The following is a 22,234-nucleotide window of genomic DNA, read 5'->3' as shown; positions in this document are numbered from 1 at the left end:
TGCCAACTCCAGCATAGAGCAAAACTGTAGATATGCATAAAAAAACTAGAAAACTGCAAATATCAATAAAAAAAATGAAAATCTACATCTTTATCTTTATATTATATTTTGTATACATTAATGATAATAATGAATAGAATACATTGTAGGGAGGGCATTAAAAACAAGAAAAATTACAAAGTTATAATATAATTAAATGTCAAAATCAAAAGTCTCTTTGCAATTATTCCAATGCCTGCGTGTTAGATAGTATTACGAGCTACTATTTCATTTTCAATTTGTAACTCTTCTTGATTTTCTCTTTCATTTTTACTTTTGTCGAAACTCGTACATATTTTTATTGAATTTTTGAAATGGTCATTTGTCACATTGAACTTGAAACAATTTTTAATTTCTGATTTCTTGTGTGCAAGGTACCTTTTATTGTGGAAAGTTTATTTCTTAGTTTCATTTTCTAATAAAATAGTTATAATAGATCTTACATAAAAAAAAGTGTAGATTTCGAGGTCTAAACTGAAAACTAAGAGAATTTCTGAAAAACTGTAGATCCACAGTAAAACTGCAAGGTTGGCAAAACTGGTAACAAAAAATCAGTATCAATTTCAGAGATGATTTATTCCACAAAAGTAAATTTTATTTTGGTGAACCCGATGTAGCTTTTCTGTAGTGTATTATGATAATACTTATTGCATCTTCCTAAATGTTTAAAAAAAATTCTGAACTTCTCAAAAACCTATTCTATGTAAAAACTGTAATCAAATTTAACATAAAATCAAATAACATTTTGTTAAAATATTATTGCTAGCCACTTATCATATATGAAAGTGAATAAGTATTTAAAATTGAAGAAAATAGCTTAAAGTGGCTTTTCTCAGGTTCTCCGAAAATCCTGAGAAATCCACGATTTTACTTAGAGATTATTTTATTTTATCCAATAGGGTTCAAGGATCAAGTTTGAGGATAAACGCAACGCTTTACTTGTTCTTCACAACATTCTATTTAGTTCTAAATAGTTTATGGACTGAATAAGAATCTTCAATTTTTGTGATAAAACATTTGTCTTTATGGTCTAGGTTTTCTTGTCGAATGGAAATGTCCTGGAAAACACAAGGGTAGCTGCTGTCATCTGTCAATATAGACAGATTTTATCTGTGAAGTTATGACGGTTGTGAATAGAGCCGGCTGATTGATTACCCATACAAATTTTAAATTGTAAAATATTTTGTTCTGTTGAAATGTGATTGACTTTCGCTAAAATAAATTTGTTAAGCTTAGTTTTCAATCCGATACCTATGTCAAACTTCATCAAGAACAGGGTCGATTTGTAATTTGCTTCATATCATTGAAATGGGCGCAGTATAAGCTAAGAAACCATAATAGGAACTTAAATTTTAAAATGGAACCGACTTCGACCAATGTCGCAGAACTTCTTCATAAATTATGTTCCCATCTGTCAACAGATCTAGGTTTGATTCCAATTTTGAATAAATTGTCATAAATGCAAGCTATATACACTAATATTACGATCACTTAATTATGCCCTTGAATTTAATATGAATTTTATACATAATAATTTGAAATCACTGTTTTCGTTATTTAATATTAAAGGTTAACATGTAATATAGTCAGACAAAACAAATATTTAAGGAATAACTACAAAAACAATTTTTAAAATTGAACCCACATAACAGATGGTGCATATGAACTGGCTATGTCATATTTGTCATCAACAAGCGAGAAGACGCGTTCATCTGCAGACGAGAAACTACTTTGTCAAAAGATTTACTCAAAGTTGTGTAGCAGATCCTCTCGAGATGCAGAAAAGTTCAATGAATATCATTCAAAATTAAGGAATTGTGTGAGTGTTTAATCAAGCCTTAGAATGCTAATTTAACACAGAGGATTAAAACATATTAGTAGTTTAAAGTATATCCTGAGTCTCCTCGTGATCTTTTGAACACTAGTGATAGGTAATGCGGTCCAGCCCTGTCTGTTAACAGCCATAATGGGGCAAATGTACTCACTTGTGCACTGTCCATATATATAAAATGAAATATAACAATTTAAAATAAAAGTAAAACAGATGTCTGTTGGGGCCACAAAGCTCTTGGCTGAAGTCTGCGTACGGGATGATGTAGTTCAGGGAAGGTCTCCCACAAGGTGGATCGACAACATATTAAGACTGACAGGAACCTGCTGGATGCACGTAGCATAGAAATGGTAATTGTGATAAGGTTTGAGGGAGGCCTATATCCACCAGTGGATGTCTGTGGGCTGAAAGCTACATAGATATTTACAAAATAAAAGTATTATAAAATATCTTAACCTGTGTAAGCCCTTGGAGTTTTAAGCTAACCTGTGACTGCATAATCTTACTAAATATAATAAATTTTCAGTTCATTCTAAAACAGCGTTTATCTGTTTTGAGCCTGTTGTTAGCCCTGTCAGAACTGCCGCAGCACTCTGATTCAACACTTCAGCTGTTTCCTATACCACAGTTAGCTAACACTGTAAGTTGAACGTTTTTAATATAATTTCCACTAGAATATTCAACTAATTTCAAAATAATATAAATTTGACCAATAAATTCAATAAAACATACATTTACTGGTGTTAGGATCTCTTGCAAGTCCGCATGGGCGGGTACCACCACTCTGCCTATTTCTGTCATGAAGTAGTAATGCATTTTGATTTGAAGGGTGGGGCAACCATTGTAACTATACTGAGACCTTAGAACTAATATCTCCAGGTGGGTAGCGGCATTTACATTGTAGATGTCTATGGGCTCCAGTAACCACTTAACCTCAGGTGGGCTGTGGGCTCGTCCACCCATCTATGCAATTTGCTTTATTATAGAAATCTGCAACTGGTATCCCGGCTGTTACACCTAGTATAAGCAAGAGTACTATTGGTTCAGTGAGCTGGACCAACTCACTAAAGCAACAAATTTCTGAGCAGAGCATACCTTCTAATAATAATATGGCACTGTCAATCCACCAAGCAGGTACAGTAAAATTTTGGTAACATAACATGTGTCTAACCATTCTCATCATCGATCTGTGGTAATAGATCGATGACTCTAATAGAAAGACTGGCGGTTTCTATATTCTCATAGAAACGTCCGAAACACACACATCTGCCAGTTGCATTATTATCATGAAATATGAATTTTAAAGAACCATTTAAGTTTATCTAATTCTTTTTATATATAGTTTGGCTGTATATAGTTTTTGCTGTTTTGACTTCAGGGTCTTAAAATCTGAATAAAATGGAGGAGCAGTCATGCATTCGCAATTCAAAATAATAATTGAGATTGTGATTTCATGTGGTGGCATTCAGTTTATAATATCTAAGGACTTGAGTAGCCACTTAATAACGATGAGTCAAGATCTTGTTCATCCATATAGTGCAGTAAAAAAGTATAAATAGGTTTCAATTAACATGATCAGAACGAATATTATAGTTGTATTCACTTTGTGTTGTGTTGTGTTACTTACGTTTTATCATTATGTGTTTTATTGATTTTGTATAGATCGTCCGAATGAGCGTAGTTGTGTGCGTGAAGCTGTGTTGGCGGCTACTGGAGTGAAATGTCGTAATTCTGGAGCTGGATCTCGACCGATGCAAGCCCTGTACTCTCGTATTGCTCACCTGGGTTTTCTGCATGATAGACTAAAAGAATTCATTGATCCATTGTCTGGCCTCATGCCGCAAGGTAAAATGTTGTTGGGGCTTTTTTTAGCTAATACCGCATGACGCGTTCAGGGCTCTCTTGGTGTAAGCAACTCCGAAGAAAGTAGTGTAAGCCCATAGACATCACAACATTGTTGACACAAAGACTGCAGTTTTGAATGTTTTGGCGATGGAAGGCTCCATTTTTTTTGTACCCAATAATCTAACTTAAATTTCAAAACCCACCGGAATTAACTTTTAAGAGATTTTTTTTTACGCAATCAATCTACCATGATAATTACATATGAATTACTGTCCAAAATACTTGTATTTTTGTCTCATTTTAGTGTCTACAGATTCCCTAATTGCTATTCTCATCTCTCTTTGTTTAATACTGATAGGGTGTGATTAGACTGCAAGAATTGTGCTCACTAATGAAGTTGACTCCAATCTCGCATCAATAGAAATAATTCAGTGGCAAATATTTGATAAATACCAATTTTACACTGTATTTGTTATCTTAAAATACCTATAAATCAAAGTTTTTAAAAATGAAATATAAGGAAATCTAAGTTTATATCGAAATCGAAACCTCCACCCATTGTTTGCTTGATATCTGTTAAGGCTCGAGGCTTAAGGCCTAAAGTTCTTCTCAATAACTACTTAGAAATTTAGTCAAGTCTCCATTAGGCTTGGAGTGTGTTTGCCTATTTTTTCATGCATGCATACATACTATGAGATTGTAAATGACGCATATGTCGCAGGTTTGATGGGTGAGGGACTAGTAACCGCCATCAGAGATGAACTTACAGAGTACTACCGCAGTATTGCACTTCTTCAATCACAGGTATAGAACTAAAGTTATGACTTTGACAATTTCTTGGCTAGCTATTACTGTTGCTCATAAAAAGACGTTAGTCTCGATATAAAGACTGTTCCACTTTGAAAAAGGTGCTTCAAAAGTAGAAATGGTTAGAGCAGTGATGTGTGTATTACATATACCCCTCAATAATAACGCAATATAAATAATACAGACCAGAATTGACTTGAGTAGCGGAAACATATCGTTTGTACTATTTCTTTTATAAAATAAACTCAGTGTCAATCACAGTTTCCTTTTTTTTTAAAAGAGCTCCTGGATCCACTCTGTAGCAGACCCACCAGTAAAACTGTTATTTTGTGAATAGGCTTGTGAAGGTGACGGAGGAGGCGCCACCTTACGGCGTGTATGTGTCTGGGCACAAGAACCTCTGCACCGTCTCACGTGGCTTGCTAATATGACACATGCTGCACAACATAAAAAAGGTATTTTAATTGAAAATGATTGTAATTAACATTTACAAAACTTAACAGAGATAAGGTCGGACCGGATTTGAACTGAGATTATTCTACATTTGTATACTTCAATGCAATTATTAGAATAAGATAAGAAATAATTAATCGTAAATTAATCCGTATTCATTTTTAAGTATCTTATTTACTTTAATAATATTTATTGTTCATATCAGAAAAGGTATAATTTAAATAGTGTGCACAAAAGCTTAATTCATACATGAGTTTTCTGCCAGTTAATGTGTTTTAAAGTAAACTAGATTATAAACAATGGAAAAGTGCACGATATTGTGCTTCTAATTTGAATTTTGAGCATTGCATAATTGATTGGGGCTGTATTTATTAAAACCAACAGATGCAATTAATCAAAATATTACCAGCACTTCTCGTTTTGGGGAAGTGCGTATTTCGTCGAACCTGCGTTTATATGAAATCATAAACTATGGGTGTAACACAAGAAAAATAGTAATTTTTTTAATAATGATCTGTTGTTTATTAATACGCTTTTATTAGCTTCACGACGTATGTATGTTTGTAACGGAATCTTTGAACATGATTTTGACCTCCTTCAAAACGTCGGATTAACTCGAAATTTGGTATACTTATTAAGGACGGATGATAATTAAACATTTAAAAAAAATAAAAATAAAAAATTTGAATTTTTTTATATTCAACTAAAAAATGAAAAATAAATAATAGTTTAAAAAAACTAACAAAACTAAAAAAAGCGTGGTGTGCATGGCATCAGTACTTATAAATACTTTATGAACAGATATGAGTAGAAGGGTTATTTTGATAATATCCTGAAAAGCACCCCACGCTTTTTTACAATAAAATCATTTTTTCTTACACTATTTTTAATTCAAATTTATTAAAATTTATTTTCTATTTTGTAATTGGATTTTCTGTAAAAGCGTAGTTTGTTAGTTTTTTTTAAACTATTATTTATTATTTCCAATAACCCTGTATGCGACGTTTGTTGCATAGGTGGAGAGCTAGCGTCGTGCGTGCACCGCTTCGTCCGTCACGGCGACGAGCGCGTGTCGTCACTGGCGCGCCGCCTGCTCACTGCGCTCACCTACCCGCTGCTGCTCATGCTGACCCGCTGGCTCTTACACGGTACGTGGAGCTGATTATCACAACTCTACAAAAAAAAATTCTTTCTTTGTCCTAGCGTTTATATGTACTAGGTTTTTCCGGTTAATTATTCACAAAAACGAAAATAAAATACCTATTTTTGATATAAAGTTTGCTTTTGTGATAGTTATAGTAATAACTCATTTTTCAAAAAATTTATAAATTTTAATTCATTTTAATAGTTTCAAAAAAACCGCGCTATGAGAGTGGAGTGTTTACGTTTACGCAGTGCCACTAGATGGCACTCGAGTCATAAACAACGATCAGGTGTTTTGTACAAGCCCAGAAAAACTTACAATGTCACGAAGGTGTAAATACGATGATGCATTTTGTGTCATATGTGTTCAATTTATTAAAGTTCAAAAGAAAACTGTTTCATACCATGTATTTTTTTTTCGTCTAATTACGATCTTATAATATCGAAATTTTATACTTTGCAATCAAAGTCAAAGGACAATGCCCATTTTCTTAGGGCGTTTGGGCCCCTAAAAAAAGTTGTCGGGTCATGGTGGTTTTAACTTAATTTGATAGACAAAGAAATATCGTTTCATATTCAGAAAACGATTTTTATATTCTCACCCAGGTTTATGAGAAATCTGTTTTTTTCTGCAGCTAAAATTAAGTTGTAGAAAGAACTAAATTGTAAGAAATAAAATGAAATGAAAATCCGGAAGCCGGCAACGATATTGTTGTTGTTTTTAAATTCGCCAATAAGCAGGCAAAGAGCGTAGCCTATACAGCCTAGTCTGTCGTAGTTATATATTTTTTTTTACTATAAAAAGCTGGTGTATCTCTTTTTATTGCTTTTTGGGAGCTTTGACGTCAACTCGATGAATAGCACATTGAGTGAGCGAGAATATCCGCAGACCTTTTATCTTGAAAAAAAATATAGTCACTGCTATGTTAGCCACAGTTTTATTCCAATGCTTCAATAATCGTGAACAACGATTATTGACGTTTAATACACAAAACAACACCCAATTTATGTATTATATATCACAATAAACTATTAAAAAAACATTACAATAAAACTTCAAGTGATGCTTCACTCGGGTTGCTGCCAAAACTCTCTGATCATATATAATAAGAATAGAGTAATGGTAGGCCATTGAGTTTTTTACTAATGGAATCAGTAATATCTAAAAATATTAAATAATTCATGGTTATAAGTAATTATTATTATTACAATATATAAATATTGGATTGAACAAAAATAAACTAAAAAATCTGTGAATTATAACCATTAGCTATTTTTTTAAATTTGTTGTTCAAGTCACAGACAACTCTTTCGTTTGGTAGTTTATAGCTTTACTATAAGGCTTTATGGGCTAAGCCCTTTGCCTATTGCCGAATTTAAAAACTATGGTACTCAGTTTTGGTATGTTATCAAATAAGTAATTTATTTTTTTGTAAAACAATGCCAGGTTGAAAGGAATTTTGATACATAAACTAAACAACGCGAAAAAATAAGGCATAGTTTTTCAAGTACAAATAGTTTTGACATAAAGTTGGCCCACTTTTGGGCATTGTCCTTTGGTGTTGACCCGTGTTATCATTAAACAGCTACTATATAGCTCTTAAGGACAACAAAATTAGTGTCAAATTTGATCGTGCAACTATTCTTTCACATCAAACGGAGATCTAGGCTGAAGGATATACGAATATTAACTGATCCGTTCAATGATTTTGTAATTTTGTATGAAAACATTATGTCAGTTTGAATTCTAGGAAAGCCTTTATCCAAGTATATGTAAAAATTCTTGTTTGATATCTTAAGGATGGCAGTGAAATTGACATCGTAGTGTCCGGTAACCGCTTCACAATAAGTGGATAATTAATAAGAAAAGTAAAAAAATAGCACCTAGTATCCTACAGTATGGTAGTAACATTTAAATTCTTATATCCTGCAGGGGAAATCGATGACCCATTCAATGAGTTCTTCATTGAAAGTCGAAGCGGTGTGCCTATTGATCGAATGTGGCATGACAAATACAGAGTCAGGTAACCATGACTATATTATTTTGAACTTTTAGATATAAAACAAATATCTGGCCCTCGTTTTTAAGACATCAAGTACACATCTTGACCACATTGTAACAATAGATGTCCTATATTTAGAATACTTGACTCATTTCCAAAAAAGGACGGATCGTTATCAAAAACTCATACAAAGAGCGATATAAATGGCTATGCTTGGAGTTCCCTGCGCGATAAAATCAGATATTAGGATTATACGCAGAAGAACCATGGTTAATGGGCGTAGCTTAAAAGATTGCGAGATTTTTTTTTTTTTATTGCCCTTGTAGGCAGACGAGCATACGGCCCACCTGATGGTGAGTGGTTACTTCAGCAATGCCAGGGGCAGAGCCAAGCCGCTGCCTACCGCTTAATACTCTCCACAAGCCTCGTTTGAAGAAGGACATGTCATAGCGCTCGGGAAACACCGTGGAGGGGAGCTCATTCCATAGCCGGATGGTACGTGGCAAAAAAGATCTCTGGAAACGCACTGTGGATGACCGCAGTGGCTCCAGGTAGTACGGATGAACTCTACTCCGATGGCGGGCGGTGCGATGGTAAAAACGAGATGCCGGTATCATCTCGAACAATTCCTCGGAGCACTCCCCATGGAACATACGGTATAAAATACAGAGAGAACCGAAGTCCCTCCGCAGACCCAGAGGTTCCAAATTCCAAGATTAGAGTAGTACCACATCATACTTGTAACGATAGTGACATTTACATCATACGATTATTATCTATACTAATTTATAAATCTACAGTGGTTTTTACGGATGTTCCGTTATAAGTACTGAACCGTGCATCTGATTGACTTGAAGCTTGGTATCCATGTAGAAAATACACGTACTTAATGGATAGGCTAATATTTATATGAGTGATGGACTCCCTACACCGGTTGCGGGGGCGTTAATGATGAGAATCTTTGTGGGGGTGAGAAATAATAATGTTGATTTTAAATGCCCAGCGAAGCGGACGGGTACAGTTAGTTTTCTAATAATCATGTCGACGCTTGAAAGGCAAACTAAGCGACAATGCGTGAACTTTACAGTAGGATTGAAATTATTTTAATAGACCTAGAAATATATATTTTTTTGCCCATCGAATATGTTTATTGCCTATCATTTATGTATAAAGCAGTTATTGTCGCTTAGTCACGTTTGCCTTTCAAGCGTCGGTGTAATGTAAATTATTATTTTGTAATAATCGTGTGATGTAAATGATGGAACGCGAAAGGGAATGGATGGTGCCGTCGTTCATGTGCCGCGAGCAGGCCGCTCAGATCCTGGCCACCGGGAAGAGCGTCGTGTTTATGCGCGAGGCGTGCGCTGACGAGCCCGACCACGCCCCCCACGCGCACCATCTACATTCGCTGCTGAAACCCGATACAGGTAATTTACGCGTGACACTTTCCTACTGGCGGCAGGACGTAGCTAGGATAACGCCATCTTTTTTTTATTGCCTAGACGAGTGGATGAGCTCACATCCCACCTGGGGTTAATTGTTTACTGGAGCCCATAGACATCTACAACGTAAATGCGCCACCCACCTCGACATATAAGTTCTAAGATCTCAGTATAGGTACAACGGCTACCCCACCCTTCGAACCGAAACGCATTACTGCTTCACGGCGGAAATAGGCGGGGTGGTGGTACCTACCCACGCGGACTCAGAGGTCCTACCACCAGTAATTACGCAAATTAAAATTTTGCAGGCTTGATTTTTGTTACACGATGTTATTCCTTCACCGTGGAAGTCAATCGTGAACATTTTTTGAGAACGTATTTCATTAGAAAAATTTATACCCGCCTGCGGGATTCGAACACCGGTTAGATTTTTATTATATGATGTCATTCATTCACCGTGGAAGTCAATCGTGAAATTTGTTGAATACGTATTTCATTAGAAAAATTGGTACCCGCCTGGGATTCGAACACAGTTGCATATCTACATAGGAATGCATCGGACGTCTTACCCTTTAGGCCAAGACGACTTCAGACCTGCTTGCGTCGTTTCTGTCACGCACCTGTCACGCGTTCGGGTTCGAAGGACAGTCGTTACCCAATAACATCAAGACCTCGATCTCATTAGATAAATTTTATTTCATTACATTTAATTTCACATATGAGTTGTTTTTCAAGTGAAACGTAAGTACTTAGGTATTTGTTCATGATTATGGTAAAATTTTAATTGGAAATATCTACCGTCAAAATTTTACTCGTATCTAACAATGTAATAAATAGAGATTATTATAGTATAAATTGCAAAATAATAATAGATTTTAGTGATATACCGAAATCAAGCTCTATTTCTATGTTATTCGATGGAGTAATAAAAAATGCAACTACATAATAATATTATAACGGCATTGTTATTTGCATTACTTGTAGATTATTGCTTATAAACCTATAACACTGTGTGTGCTACAGATGTTTGTTTCTTAATTACTATATATAGCAATATACCAATCATATTTGTTTCAACCAATCGCAATCACAAAGCCTAAGCTCAAATATCGTATAGATATAAATTATTTAATGCCAAATTGAATGCCATTGGAAGTGCAGAACATAATAAAAGCAGTAGTACTGAGCGGGTCCGCGTGCGTGCAGAGGGTGCGGGCGCGTGGTGGGAGGCGGCCGGGCTGGGCGGCGCCGTGCGGGGCGCGCACGACGCGGCGGCGCGGCGCCTGGTGGCGGCGCTGTGCTCGCGACACCATCTGCTCGACCATCTCGCGGCACATCGACGCTACCTGCTGCTCGCGCAAGGGGACTTCGTGCATCATCTCATGACGCTATTGCAGTACGACACACTCTTACAATTCAGACCTGTTATTCAGTTATAGTCAGACAATTTAACTGTTTTTTAATTTTTAAATAAACTTACTACTAATTGAATAAGAACTGTCTGATGAACTCATCTTTGTTTAATACTTCAGTATTAACTTTTATTGCCTTTTGTTTATTTCACATTTACACTAAACACAATATTGCAAATTACCCGAGCACAACAATGGCGGAGAATTTTAGGTGCGTGAGAGTAGACGTAGACACTAACGCGCATGCGCACTTGTCAGTACCTTGGGAGGAAAACCGAACTTTCGGCGTAGGTAGGTGAAAAAATATGTTGTTCCTAACCCAAGTTTATTTTCGTAGGGAAGAACTGAACAAGCCCGCCACGTCCCTGTACGTACACAACCTGACGTGTACGTTGGAAGCGGCCGTGCGTGCTACCAACGCGCAGTACGAGCCGCCTCACGTGCTCGCTAGATTGCACGTTAATTTGTATCCCAACTGTAAGTACATATTAAGTCCACATGCAATTTCAAAGTTTAAGAAAGTTTTCACAAAAGTCGTTTAATGATTCTTTAAAGGTCATTTATATTATGTTTAATTTATTCGATGCTAATTTTAGTGGGGGCCAGAGAGCTCATAGTTGTAATAGGAGAATGTGTTTTGCGGCCTCATGGGTCATAGCTTATCATGCGTTCCGGTTTGAAACCGAATTTAGTCGACAATACCTTATCTTTATTTCCTTGCCTATTCCCTGGTAGCCTAAGAGGAAATAGCCTGTACGCTATGCCCGGATGGGTAAGTGAGCTCACGGGCTCAACCTGAGAGAATTTGCTAAACTAGCCCTAGCAAGAGCAGTGGTTCCCTTCGAATCTACTACCGACCCATTGAGAAGCTCCGACGAGAAACTCTATAGGCTGATCTCTACTAATATATAAATCTACAGCGATTTTTACGGATGTTCCGTTATAACTACTGAACCATGCATCCGATTGACTTGAAACTTGATATCCATGTAGAAAATACATATACTTAATGGATAGGCTAATATTAATATGAGTGTTGGACTCTACACCGGTTGCGGGGACGTTAATGACGAGAATCTCTGTGGGAGTGAGAAATGATAATATTAATTTTAAATGCCCAACGAAGCGGACGGATATAGCTAGTACCTTATTAAGCTAGTACCTTTACTAGTGATAGGACCTCTTATGAGTCCGCGCGGGTAGGTACCACCGCCCTGCCTATTTCTGCCGTGAAGCAGTAATGCGTTTCGGTATGAAGGGTAGGGCAGCCGCTGTAACTATACTGAGATCTTAGAACTTATATCTCAAGGTGGGTGGCGCATTTACGTTGTAGATGTCTATGGGCTCCAGTAACCACTTAACACCAGGTCGGCTGTGAGCTCGTCCACCCAACTCTCTCTCTCTCTTCGATCGGTCCCTCGCTGCTGAGGATCGTGACTCCGTCCGATTTCGTCAACCAACTGTCTCCATCGATCCCGCCCTGCAGCCCGGTGGAGCGCGTCGCTGATAGGTATCCCCAGTTCCTAAAAAAATTCCTAACTAAGCAATAAAAAAAAATTGTTGGTTGAGTCGTTACGTACATGGGCAGGTGACGGGCGCGAGGACAGCGGCTGGGACGTGTTCGCGCTGCAGTACCGCGTGGACGGGCCGCTGGGCACGCTGTTCCCGGCCACGTGCGCCGCGCGCTACCGGGCCCTGTTCACGCAGCTCTGGCGCGTCAAGCGCATCGAGTACAGTCTGCACGACGCCTGGCGCGAACACACCATACTACACAAGCGACTCAAACACATGCCCGGTCAGTTCTACGTCCTGTGTACTTTCTTATTTTTCTTATTTTTTTTCAGTATGTCAATTAGCTTCTAGCGATGGCATTGTTGCTAGTGTCGATTTTATAAAAAAAAACAATTATTACATATAAAGGGATCGGAATGAAATTAAATTGATTTATTAAAAAATTAATATATTGGGGTGGGATTGAATAAAATGGAATGAAACTGGATAAAATGAGATAACGTCCCAGTAAAATAATGACTGTTTAGTGAGACTTCAGTTGCCCTCCATTGGGTTTTCAGAAGGTACTCGTATTTTGTTTGATTTTTCTACACTTATGCCCTTTCATAGATCCTAAAAGCATTATAAGCCACCATTATTACATGTTTAAATTTGAAGAAATATTCAATTAATTAAATAAGGTAATTCACACAACTTCGCTCTTCGTGCTCTCACCAAAAAGCCCGTACGTAGTCACAGGTACAATAAAGATTAAGGTTTTGCACTCACTGATACCACCGTTATTTTTTTTTGTCAAACAATCAGTGATGTAATGTTGGTTTAATCGTGATTGTGATACAGGTGTGGGCGGTGATGCGGCGCGTGTGCACGCTTTTTTTTTACAATAAAATTATTATTTTTTACACTATTTTTAATTCAAATTTATTAAAATTTATTTTCTATTTATTAGTTGGATTTTGTATAAAAGCGTATTTTTTTGTTTTATTATTTATTTTTAATTTTTTAGTTCAATTTCAATTTTTTTATTTAAAAAAAAAAAATGGAATTGTCATCGGTCCTGAATAAGTATACCAAATGTCGAGGTAATCCGACGTTTTGAAGGGTGTCAAAATCATGTTCAAAGATTTCGTTACATACATACTAACATACATACGTCTGAAGCTAATAAAAGCGTATTAAAACTTGACTACTGTTGGTATAAGCTCACTGATATCACTGTTCTTTTGTTTTGCCAAACAATAAGTGATGTAATGTTGGTTGAATCGTGATTGTGTCAGAGGTGTGGGCGGTGATGCGGCGCGTGTGCTGCGTGCGGGCGGAGGCGCTGCGGGTGTGCGGCGCGCTGCAGGAGGCGAGCTGCGCGGGTGCCGAGGACGACTGGGCCGAGCTGCTCGCCGCGGCCGCCTCACGCACCGACCTCGACCGTCTGCTGCATCTGCACCTGCGCGCGCTCGACCAGCACTCCGTGCACGCCATGATACACCACTCCACGCAGGTACCAGACCATGCTCCCTGCATATCTGATGGACACGGCAGCACGGTTTTAGGCAGCGGCTTGGCTCTGCCCCTGGCTTTGCTGAGGTCCATGGGCGACGGTAACCACTCACCATCAGGTGGGCCGTATGCTCGTCTGCCTACAAGGGAATTAAAAAAAAAAGTATATACCGTGAAGTGTACTTACGATTACTAACAGCGGATAACCTAATTTACTTTATTGATGGCGTTGGCGATACCTACGTTAGCTCTTCTATAAGCCGCACCAATAATGAAACGAATCTAAAATGGCGGTGGCGATCACGGAATAGATAAATAAGGTTGGAATGGTAATGTAGGCGGGGCAAGCGTGCCACAGTTATGATTGTACAAACATAACTCGACCGATTCTTTCATTCACCGCGTTTAGTGCGCTTCGGACTACTTTGGCGAACAGATCTCCGCTTTATAATGCCGTGTTGTGCAATTATAACTTGTAAAACAAAAAATCAGACCTCAAGTATAGAGTGAGGAGGTATATCTTTCGATCGGTAAGTCGAAATTACCATTTAATTACAATATTATTTGTCTAAAACATAAAAATATACTGAGCATTATGAAATTCCAAACATTAACAATATTATTGCAGCAAGTTATAAATAGCATACATTGCGCGATGTGTACTCGCCCAATGAACGCAATGACCAAGTCAGCTTCCAATGTATTACATGCATTGCGTTCTCTACACTTCAATCTTTGAAATTTCGGCCTTTGCCCTGATTGGCCGTGGTGTAGTTTGGCGATAGTGAGGTGACCATGTGGTGAAATAAAATCATCGACAGAATTCTCGACTATATTTACATTTGACATGGATAATTTTTGCATTATTTTATATTTAACTAGCTGACCCGGCAGACTTCGTAGTGCCTCAATCGATAAATAAAAGACCTAAACTTTTGTTTAAGATAAACTTAAAACAAACAAAAGGAATCCGTCCGACGGGGGACACATCAAAGGAAAAACAAAATTGTTATTTTTATTTAATTCCGAATATTTCTATATTTATCTAACCTTTTAAACCTTCTCTGGACTTCAACAAATAATTCAAGACCAAAATTAGCCAAATCGGTCAAGCCGTTATCATGTTATGTCGTGACAACGGAAAACGGGTTTCATTTTTATATATATAGACTAGCTGACCCGGCAGACTTCGTAGTGCCTCAATCGATAAATAAAAGACCTAAACTTTTATATAGAATAAACTTAAAACAAACAAAAGGAATCCGTCCGACGGGGGACACGTCAAAGGGAAAACAAATTTGTTATTTTTATTTAATTCCGAGAATTTTCATATTTTTATACCTTTTAAACCTTCTCTGGACTTCCACAAATAATTCAAGACCAAAATTAGCCAAATCGGTCAAGCCGTTTTCATGTTATGTCGTGACAACGGAAAACGGGTTTCATTTTTATATATATAGATTAATGATACCTAGTATATTCTTAGTGAGACGTATTTTGAGTAAAATAAATATGTATTATTATTATTGAATTATTATCATTGAATTAAAGTGAAGGTATAATATAAAGGCACATGTAGACCTCTCATTTACGGGTATTTACTATATTGTCTAAGACGTATTAAAATCTAAGTAAAATGCCATTTGACTTAAGCAGTAAATTAAAAATTTTAGGTTTCCTAAAGAACCTAACGCCAGGGAACAATGGATTGACGTGACAGGTAGAGGAAACTGGAGACAAAGATGAGTACTATTTGCTCTAAACATTTTACTGAAAATGATTTTACCATAAAATAAATCAGAATACACTTAGTTTTGAAAAATTCATTCGCAATTAATAGCAAGCGCCAACTGCTTAACAAATACGTTTTATTCCAGCGACAGTGACTATTTGTAATTAATAAAAGTAAAATAGTTTTTTTTTTCAATATTTATTTCATGTTTCATTTTCTCCATTCATTCATCAGATAATTTATCGATAAAGAATATCGATTTTATCAAGCACTAGCGTGTATGAACATTTTTATTGCCTTTTTGCGTGTGTGAGTGTGTATGCCTACGGGTGTTTTGTGCTAGTTTGCGAACGAATATCTGTCCTGAGATTTATGTGTGGGTGTTTTTGTTGTGTGCGAAATACTTGTAATCACAGTATGTGTATGTGTAGAAATTAAAATAGTGGGGATGAAGCGGCGACACTGGTTCTAATACAAAATTAGAGCAAAGGCCTTTCCAACCTTATTTATCTATTCCGTGGTGGCGATCTTCCGCTCTCAGTCTAAACTATTGTTGTCTTTAGTCGCACACGGCGCGTACTGCATGCAAAAAAATATCAGTTCTGACTTTGTTCTCACTCTGTCTCTACGCGCTCTGTTTTCTCTCAAATTCTGTTGTTATTTGTTATTATTATTTGTTATTATTATCGTTATTATTATTAGGGCACCAAAGTAAAGTAAAGTACATTCTCATTTGTTTTTATATATATTTTTTACAATAAACAACTTTTTCTTTCTATCTTTCTTTTAGACTCCCTAATAATAATGACAATAAGTAATAATGTTAATTTCAAATGCCCTGCGAAGCAGGCGACTACGGCTAGTCACTTTATATTGAGGAAACACTGACAAACAAATCTCATTTAAAACTTTTAACGATTTCCACTGTTATTATGAAACAATCTTAATATTTGCGCAGGAGCTTCAATCGTATTTGGGGAACGTTCTGAACGAGACGTTGGCGCTTCGCAGCTTTGAGTCGATGCTCCACGCTGGGATCGTCGCCGAACTCGAGAGACGAGATCGACTCGAACGACTGAAAGCAGAAAGAGTAGCGAGAGGTGATAAATTTTTTTTTATTGCTTAGATGGGTGGACGAGCTCACAGCCGACCTGGTATTAAGTGGTTACTGGAGCCCATAGACATCTACGACGTAAATGCGCCACCCACCTTGAGATTTAAGTTCTAAGGTCTCAGTATGGTTACAACGGCTGCCCCACCCTTCGAACCGAAACGCATTAATGCTTCACGGCAGAAATATACGGGGTGGTGGTACCTACCCATGCAGACTCACAAGAGGTCACCAGTAAAAAACTCTCAACACTCACTCCTCTCTCTCTGATATCATCATTCACACACTCTATCATGTCTTCTTCGGTCGGCCTCTTCTCCCTCTACCTTACACTACCATTTCCTCTTATAGTCACATGCATCTTCTCTTTACGCATCACATGTCCATACCACGCTAACCGTCCGCTCTGTAATTTGTTGATTACCGGGGCTACTTTCAAACTTCCTCTGATAAACTCATTCTTTATCTTGTCCATTCTTGTCACTCCACACAACCACCTCAATATTCGCATCTCTGTCGCATCCACTTCTCTTTCGTGCTTTACTTTCGTTGCCCCACATTCAAATCCATACAGCACGAGAGGTCTAATGATCGTTTTGTAAATTTTCCCCTTAAATGCCATTAATTATATATTTCCTCTAAATTAAAGAAATATTAGAAGCGATTTATATAGCGTCATATAATAGTTTGTGAAACATATTTTAGGAGAATATGCTTTTACTGCTGCTGACGAAGCTGAGGATAAAGAAAAGCGAAAGAATTTCAATCAATTTATAGCCAAAAGGAAAGCCGATTTAAACGTGTGGACGCGCACGTATAGGTACGTGCTCATTTTTAAAATTTTTGTGAGGTTGAAGGATTTTTAAAGCTTTTTTATATATTTTTTAATACAGGGGTCACGTGACAGCTCTCATCCTCAAGCTGGCGCTCCATTCAGAAATCTCATTACAAACGTTGGCGTTCCGATTGGACTATAGCGACTTCTACAAGCGGGGCGACGCCAAACTGCACGAGCCACTAACATACCAGCATAAGCGACTCAGTGAAATCGGACTCAATTTAGCTAAGGTACATATATTAAAAAGGAAACAAGAATACGAATTATCTAAACATTTTAAAACGATTATTCTCGAACATGTTGATTTTTTTTTGTTGCAGAGTAAATATATAGAACGATCTAAAAAGAAATGACGAATACTCATTTCCCACCAAAACGTCGATGCGCTGGGGTCTTGTTAATGGTGCGGAACCGACACCAGCGAATGATGGATCATGCAAACACTATGAAATTGAATGGTGGAGAAAAATATTCAAAACAAAGAAATACAATTATTCATAAATAATTTAATAAAAGTTTTATGTAATTGCTAATATTAAATTGTTTCATTTTTTTTAGTTAGCAAAAGGTGTGGCAGTAGCCATCATAGAACAAAAATATATTTGACAGATGTCTGAATCCCACTAACAATATTTCCAAGATATGCATATAATATTTATACAACTTCCCAACAATAGCATTTGGACCGTTTGGTCGTTAATTAATATTTTCCCCTACATATTTGCTGGTAGCATGAGGAGCTTTTCCAGCTAATCGTGAATCCCAAAAAGGTAACGACGGTGGAAATATTAACATTAGAATTAACAGGAAAAACGTCCAAACTTTTGATGTTATTAATCCTTTAAAAAACTGTTAATAATGATTAAAAGGTGGCCCAATGATGGAAATTCGAAATTATGAATGACATTTCTTTTATTTGTTCTTGGTTTGAAATTTTGGGAAAAAGAATTTTTATTAAAAAAACCAAAGTCGGTCAACAATCAGAATAAAATGGTTTGAATAAATACGTCTTCTTTTCAAACTGTACCTGATCCAGATGAAGTACATATTTTTACGTAATATTGCAGTTTCTAACAAACGTATTTTTTATCGTGTCTGCCAAAGCTGCGTTAAATTTTTTGATGCGAAACGAAATCATTTTACAAGGAACAATTCCGATGTCGGTTACTGTCATTTACAAATCATGTTCCGATTACAAGAGAACGACAATGTTTTTTTCCTTTATTGATAACGCAAAACCCTGATTATAACTGACAAAATGGCTTGATAACGATTTTCTTTTAAAACTTCCTTTTTTCTTTTAATATTTCACCTTTAAATGCTTCCGTATTTTACGGCAATGGTAATTGCTCTATATAGGGTGTTACAGAACGCATGAAAATTTGCTAATATTATTGCATAAAGGATGTTGCGAATTAAAAGTTGATGTGCCTTTGGAAAACATACAGCATTGTATTATGAAGAAGCAGTGTGTACTTAGCTTAGATTCCTTGTCTATGTCCAACCATAGACCGTCAATTTAGTTCCATCTTTAGCCGCTAGGTGCTGCCAGCAAGTATAAAGGGAGCGCAGCCATCTTTGATCTTCTTTCATCTCGGATCCGCCCGATCCACTAACGGTGCTTTTAGGTAATTCAAGCACCGGTCACCGTTCTCGTCGAACCCGTCGCTTGCGACGAAGGGCTCGACGAGTAAATTAACTCTCAGACACAGCCCACTGAGTTTCTCGCCGGATCTTCTCAGTGGGTCGCGTTTCCGATCCGGTGGTAGATTCTGCGAAGCACGACTCTTGCTAGGGTTCGTGTTAGCAACGTCACCAGGTTTGAGCCCCGTGAGCTCACCTACTAAAGTTAGGGTTACGCTGATATAGCCTCTCAAGGCTCTCAGCTTAGGTAGGAAAAAAAAAAAAAAAAAAAAAATTGATCTTCATAGCCATGTGTACTTTCGTACTGTGAAGTCGCAAGTCCACAAATATTTACTCGACTTCTTATTAATTGCAAAAAATATTTATTTTGTGTTTCTATGAGTGTTATTTTGCAATCATTACGAGTATTATTTACCAATCCTATCATCGGACGCCATGAATCACGCGTCATCTGTTGGAGGTGATGTTGAGTCAAGCTCCATAATTTCCGAGAGGGAAGATGTCCAGGCGAGACGCGATGGAGACGCCTCGCGTTCGAACAGCTCGTCAAGCGAAAAAGAACAAAAGGAGTCTCTGCGTAAGAAACGACGGGATTCAAAGGTAACGGTCGATCTTCGAATCGGCTCGTTATCCCACCAGGTCAGTGACGTTGTAAATCTAATAATGCATCAACTGTGTGTAACAATTGAATGTAACGAAAAATGTTGTAAACAAATTGATCTCGTCAATACGGAAATTTTGACAAAAACACAACAGATTTAAACTAATAATCTTTGTAACATAATTACTGAAAACTTTGACAAATCGTCTCCGTCGTACAAGTTACCCGTAAAAAGCGTTTTAAATTGTATACGGAAAAAAGGGCCGTATGTATAGAAATAACACGTCAAAGTTTAATTTCCGTGGTCTCTAACAAAGTATCCTGTTGCCAACGCACCACTCATTGAGGAATTTTTGTTTGATAATAGTAAATTGAAATCTATTCAGTCCCTCGGAGGGCTACAATCCTATTTGTCACGATCTCGTACAAAAGGTAAGCCAAACATTATAAACAATCATAGTCTGTAACATCTGGCACAATCCAGAGGGGGGCAATTGAAGACACCGACGGGAGGCACTGAGTGCCACCAAAATTGTAATAATTTGTAAACCACGTATGGTTACCAAATACCGTAAAAAAAAAAAAAAAAAAACAAAAAAAAAAAATAAAAAAAAAAAACAAAAACTACCTTTTTTCTGCGGAAGAAAAGCGACGGATCAATGCGTCAAATTTTGGATCTTCGAGAGTTGAACAAGGTCGTAAAGATAAAACACCTAACTGTTTTCGGACACCTAGGTACCAAACTTTCTCCACCCAGGGGACTGGATGATAGAATTGAACATTTCTCAGGAATATTTTTCTAGTATCAGTCGCAAAATTTCGTCGATACTTCTTGAGGATCAGTACCAAGGTACCAGTATCAGTACCTCCAGGAAGGAATCGGTACCTTCTTATGAGTTAGTATGAAATGACATGCCTACCCTTCGGTCTGGCTTCAGAGCCACACCTTTTTGCTTCTATAACATGCGGGTCGCAGAGACCTTGCGTGCAAAGGGAACTCGAGTGCTAGTGTCTACTAGACGACTTCCTTTTTGGTCGACCAAGACAAATCCAAGTTGAAACTTCAGGCTGCAGAAGCTGTGAAGCTTTTGGATTAACCTTTTTTGCTTCCATAACATGCTGGGTCGCAGAGACCTTGCGTGCAAAAGGAACTCGAGTGCTAGTCTACCTAGACGACTTCCTTTTGGTCGACCAAAACAAATCCAAGTTGAAACTTCAGGCTGCAGAAGCTGTGAAGGTTTTGGATTATCTGGGCTGGCATGTCAATTTCCATTATATAGGGTGCTCGGTCGCTCGGTCGCTCGGTCGCGGAGATATTGCGTGCAAAGTCGAGTGCTAGCTTACCTACACGACTTAATCTTGTTTCACCAAGACAAATAAACGTTTTTGTTCCCATAGCATGCTCGGTCGCGGAGACCTTGCGTACATAGGGAAGTCAAATGTTAACGTACCTACGCGACTTTCTCTTGGTCCTTGAAGACAAATACACCTTTTTGCTTCCACAGCATGCTCGGTCGCGGAGGCATTGCGTGCAAAATCGAAGTGCTAGCTTACTTACACGACATGATCTTGTTTCACCAAGACAAATAAACGTTTTTGCTCCCATAGCATGCTCGGTCGCGAAGACCTTACGTACATAGGGAAGTCAAATGTTAACCTACCTACGCGACTTTTTCTTGGTCCATGAAGACAAATACACCTTTTTTGCTTGCATAGCATGCTCGGTCGCGGAAACATTGCGTGCAAAGGGATGTTGAGTGTTATCCCACCTACGCAAATCCCACCAGGTCCATCAAAAGAAGTCCAAGTTGAGTCTTCAGGCCACATAAGCTGTAAAGCTCTTGGATTATTTGGACTGCCAAGTCAGCCTTACAAAAAATCAATTAGTACACTGGTTCAAGAGATGACATGTCTAGGGATTCGATGGAAAATTGCGAGAAACGAAGTGGCCACTCAACAACATCCTAGCTCAAACTCTGACGGAATTACATCAATCTATGCTAACTTGCAAATTTTCTTGCGAAGTTTCAAGAAAAGGGGTAAAAAACAGGCCATCCTGCATGTCTTAACAATTAAATGCAGTGCTGACGCGGAGCCACATGTCAAACATTGCCGAGACCCAAAACCAACCATTTCCTGGCAACGGAAGCTTCGGACATGGGTAGGGGTTACAATTAGACAAAATATTAACGTCCTGTCTATGGTCAGCTCAACAACAGAAACGGCTCACCCACAAAAGAGCTATTTGCAATGGTAGTGACAATCAAAATGAATCTGAAAGTATTTCACTAACGTTGACCTTTCGATTTTTAAACCTAAGCGATAAG

The 22,234-nt window shown here is 37.6% G+C and overlaps 1 protein-coding gene across 1 annotated transcript; it reads left to right on the top strand.

The window, feature by feature from the left end:
* Nucleotides 1–1,131: 1,131 nt before the first annotated feature.
* On the top strand, nucleotides 1,132–18,202 carry Grip91 (gamma-tubulin complex component 3). The gene is made up of 18 exons (XM_089733151.1): nucleotides 1,132–1,466; nucleotides 1,692–1,858; nucleotides 2,397–2,510; nucleotides 2,857–3,004; nucleotides 3,533–3,715; nucleotides 4,437–4,519; nucleotides 4,860–4,977; nucleotides 5,992–6,123; nucleotides 8,052–8,142; nucleotides 9,394–9,548; nucleotides 10,770–10,959; nucleotides 11,313–11,452; nucleotides 12,564–12,770; nucleotides 13,765–13,982; nucleotides 16,672–16,813; nucleotides 17,530–17,644; nucleotides 17,718–17,892; nucleotides 17,983–18,202. The coding sequence occupies exons 1-18, from the start codon at nucleotides 1,397–1,399 to the stop codon at nucleotides 18,013–18,015; spliced, it is 2,481 nt and encodes an 826-aa protein (XP_089589277.1). The 5' UTR covers nucleotides 1,132–1,396; the 3' UTR covers nucleotides 18,016–18,202.
* The last annotated feature ends 4,032 nt before the right edge of the window (nucleotides 18,203–22,234 follow it).

This window comes from Bombyx mandarina, chromosome 15, assembly GCF_030267445.1.
Source record: "Bombyx mandarina strain Sakado chromosome 15, ASM3026744v2".
NCBI lineage: Eukaryota > Metazoa > Arthropoda > Insecta > Lepidoptera > Bombycidae > Bombyx > Bombyx mandarina.
This window is presented reverse-complemented; position numbering and strand designations above follow the sequence as displayed.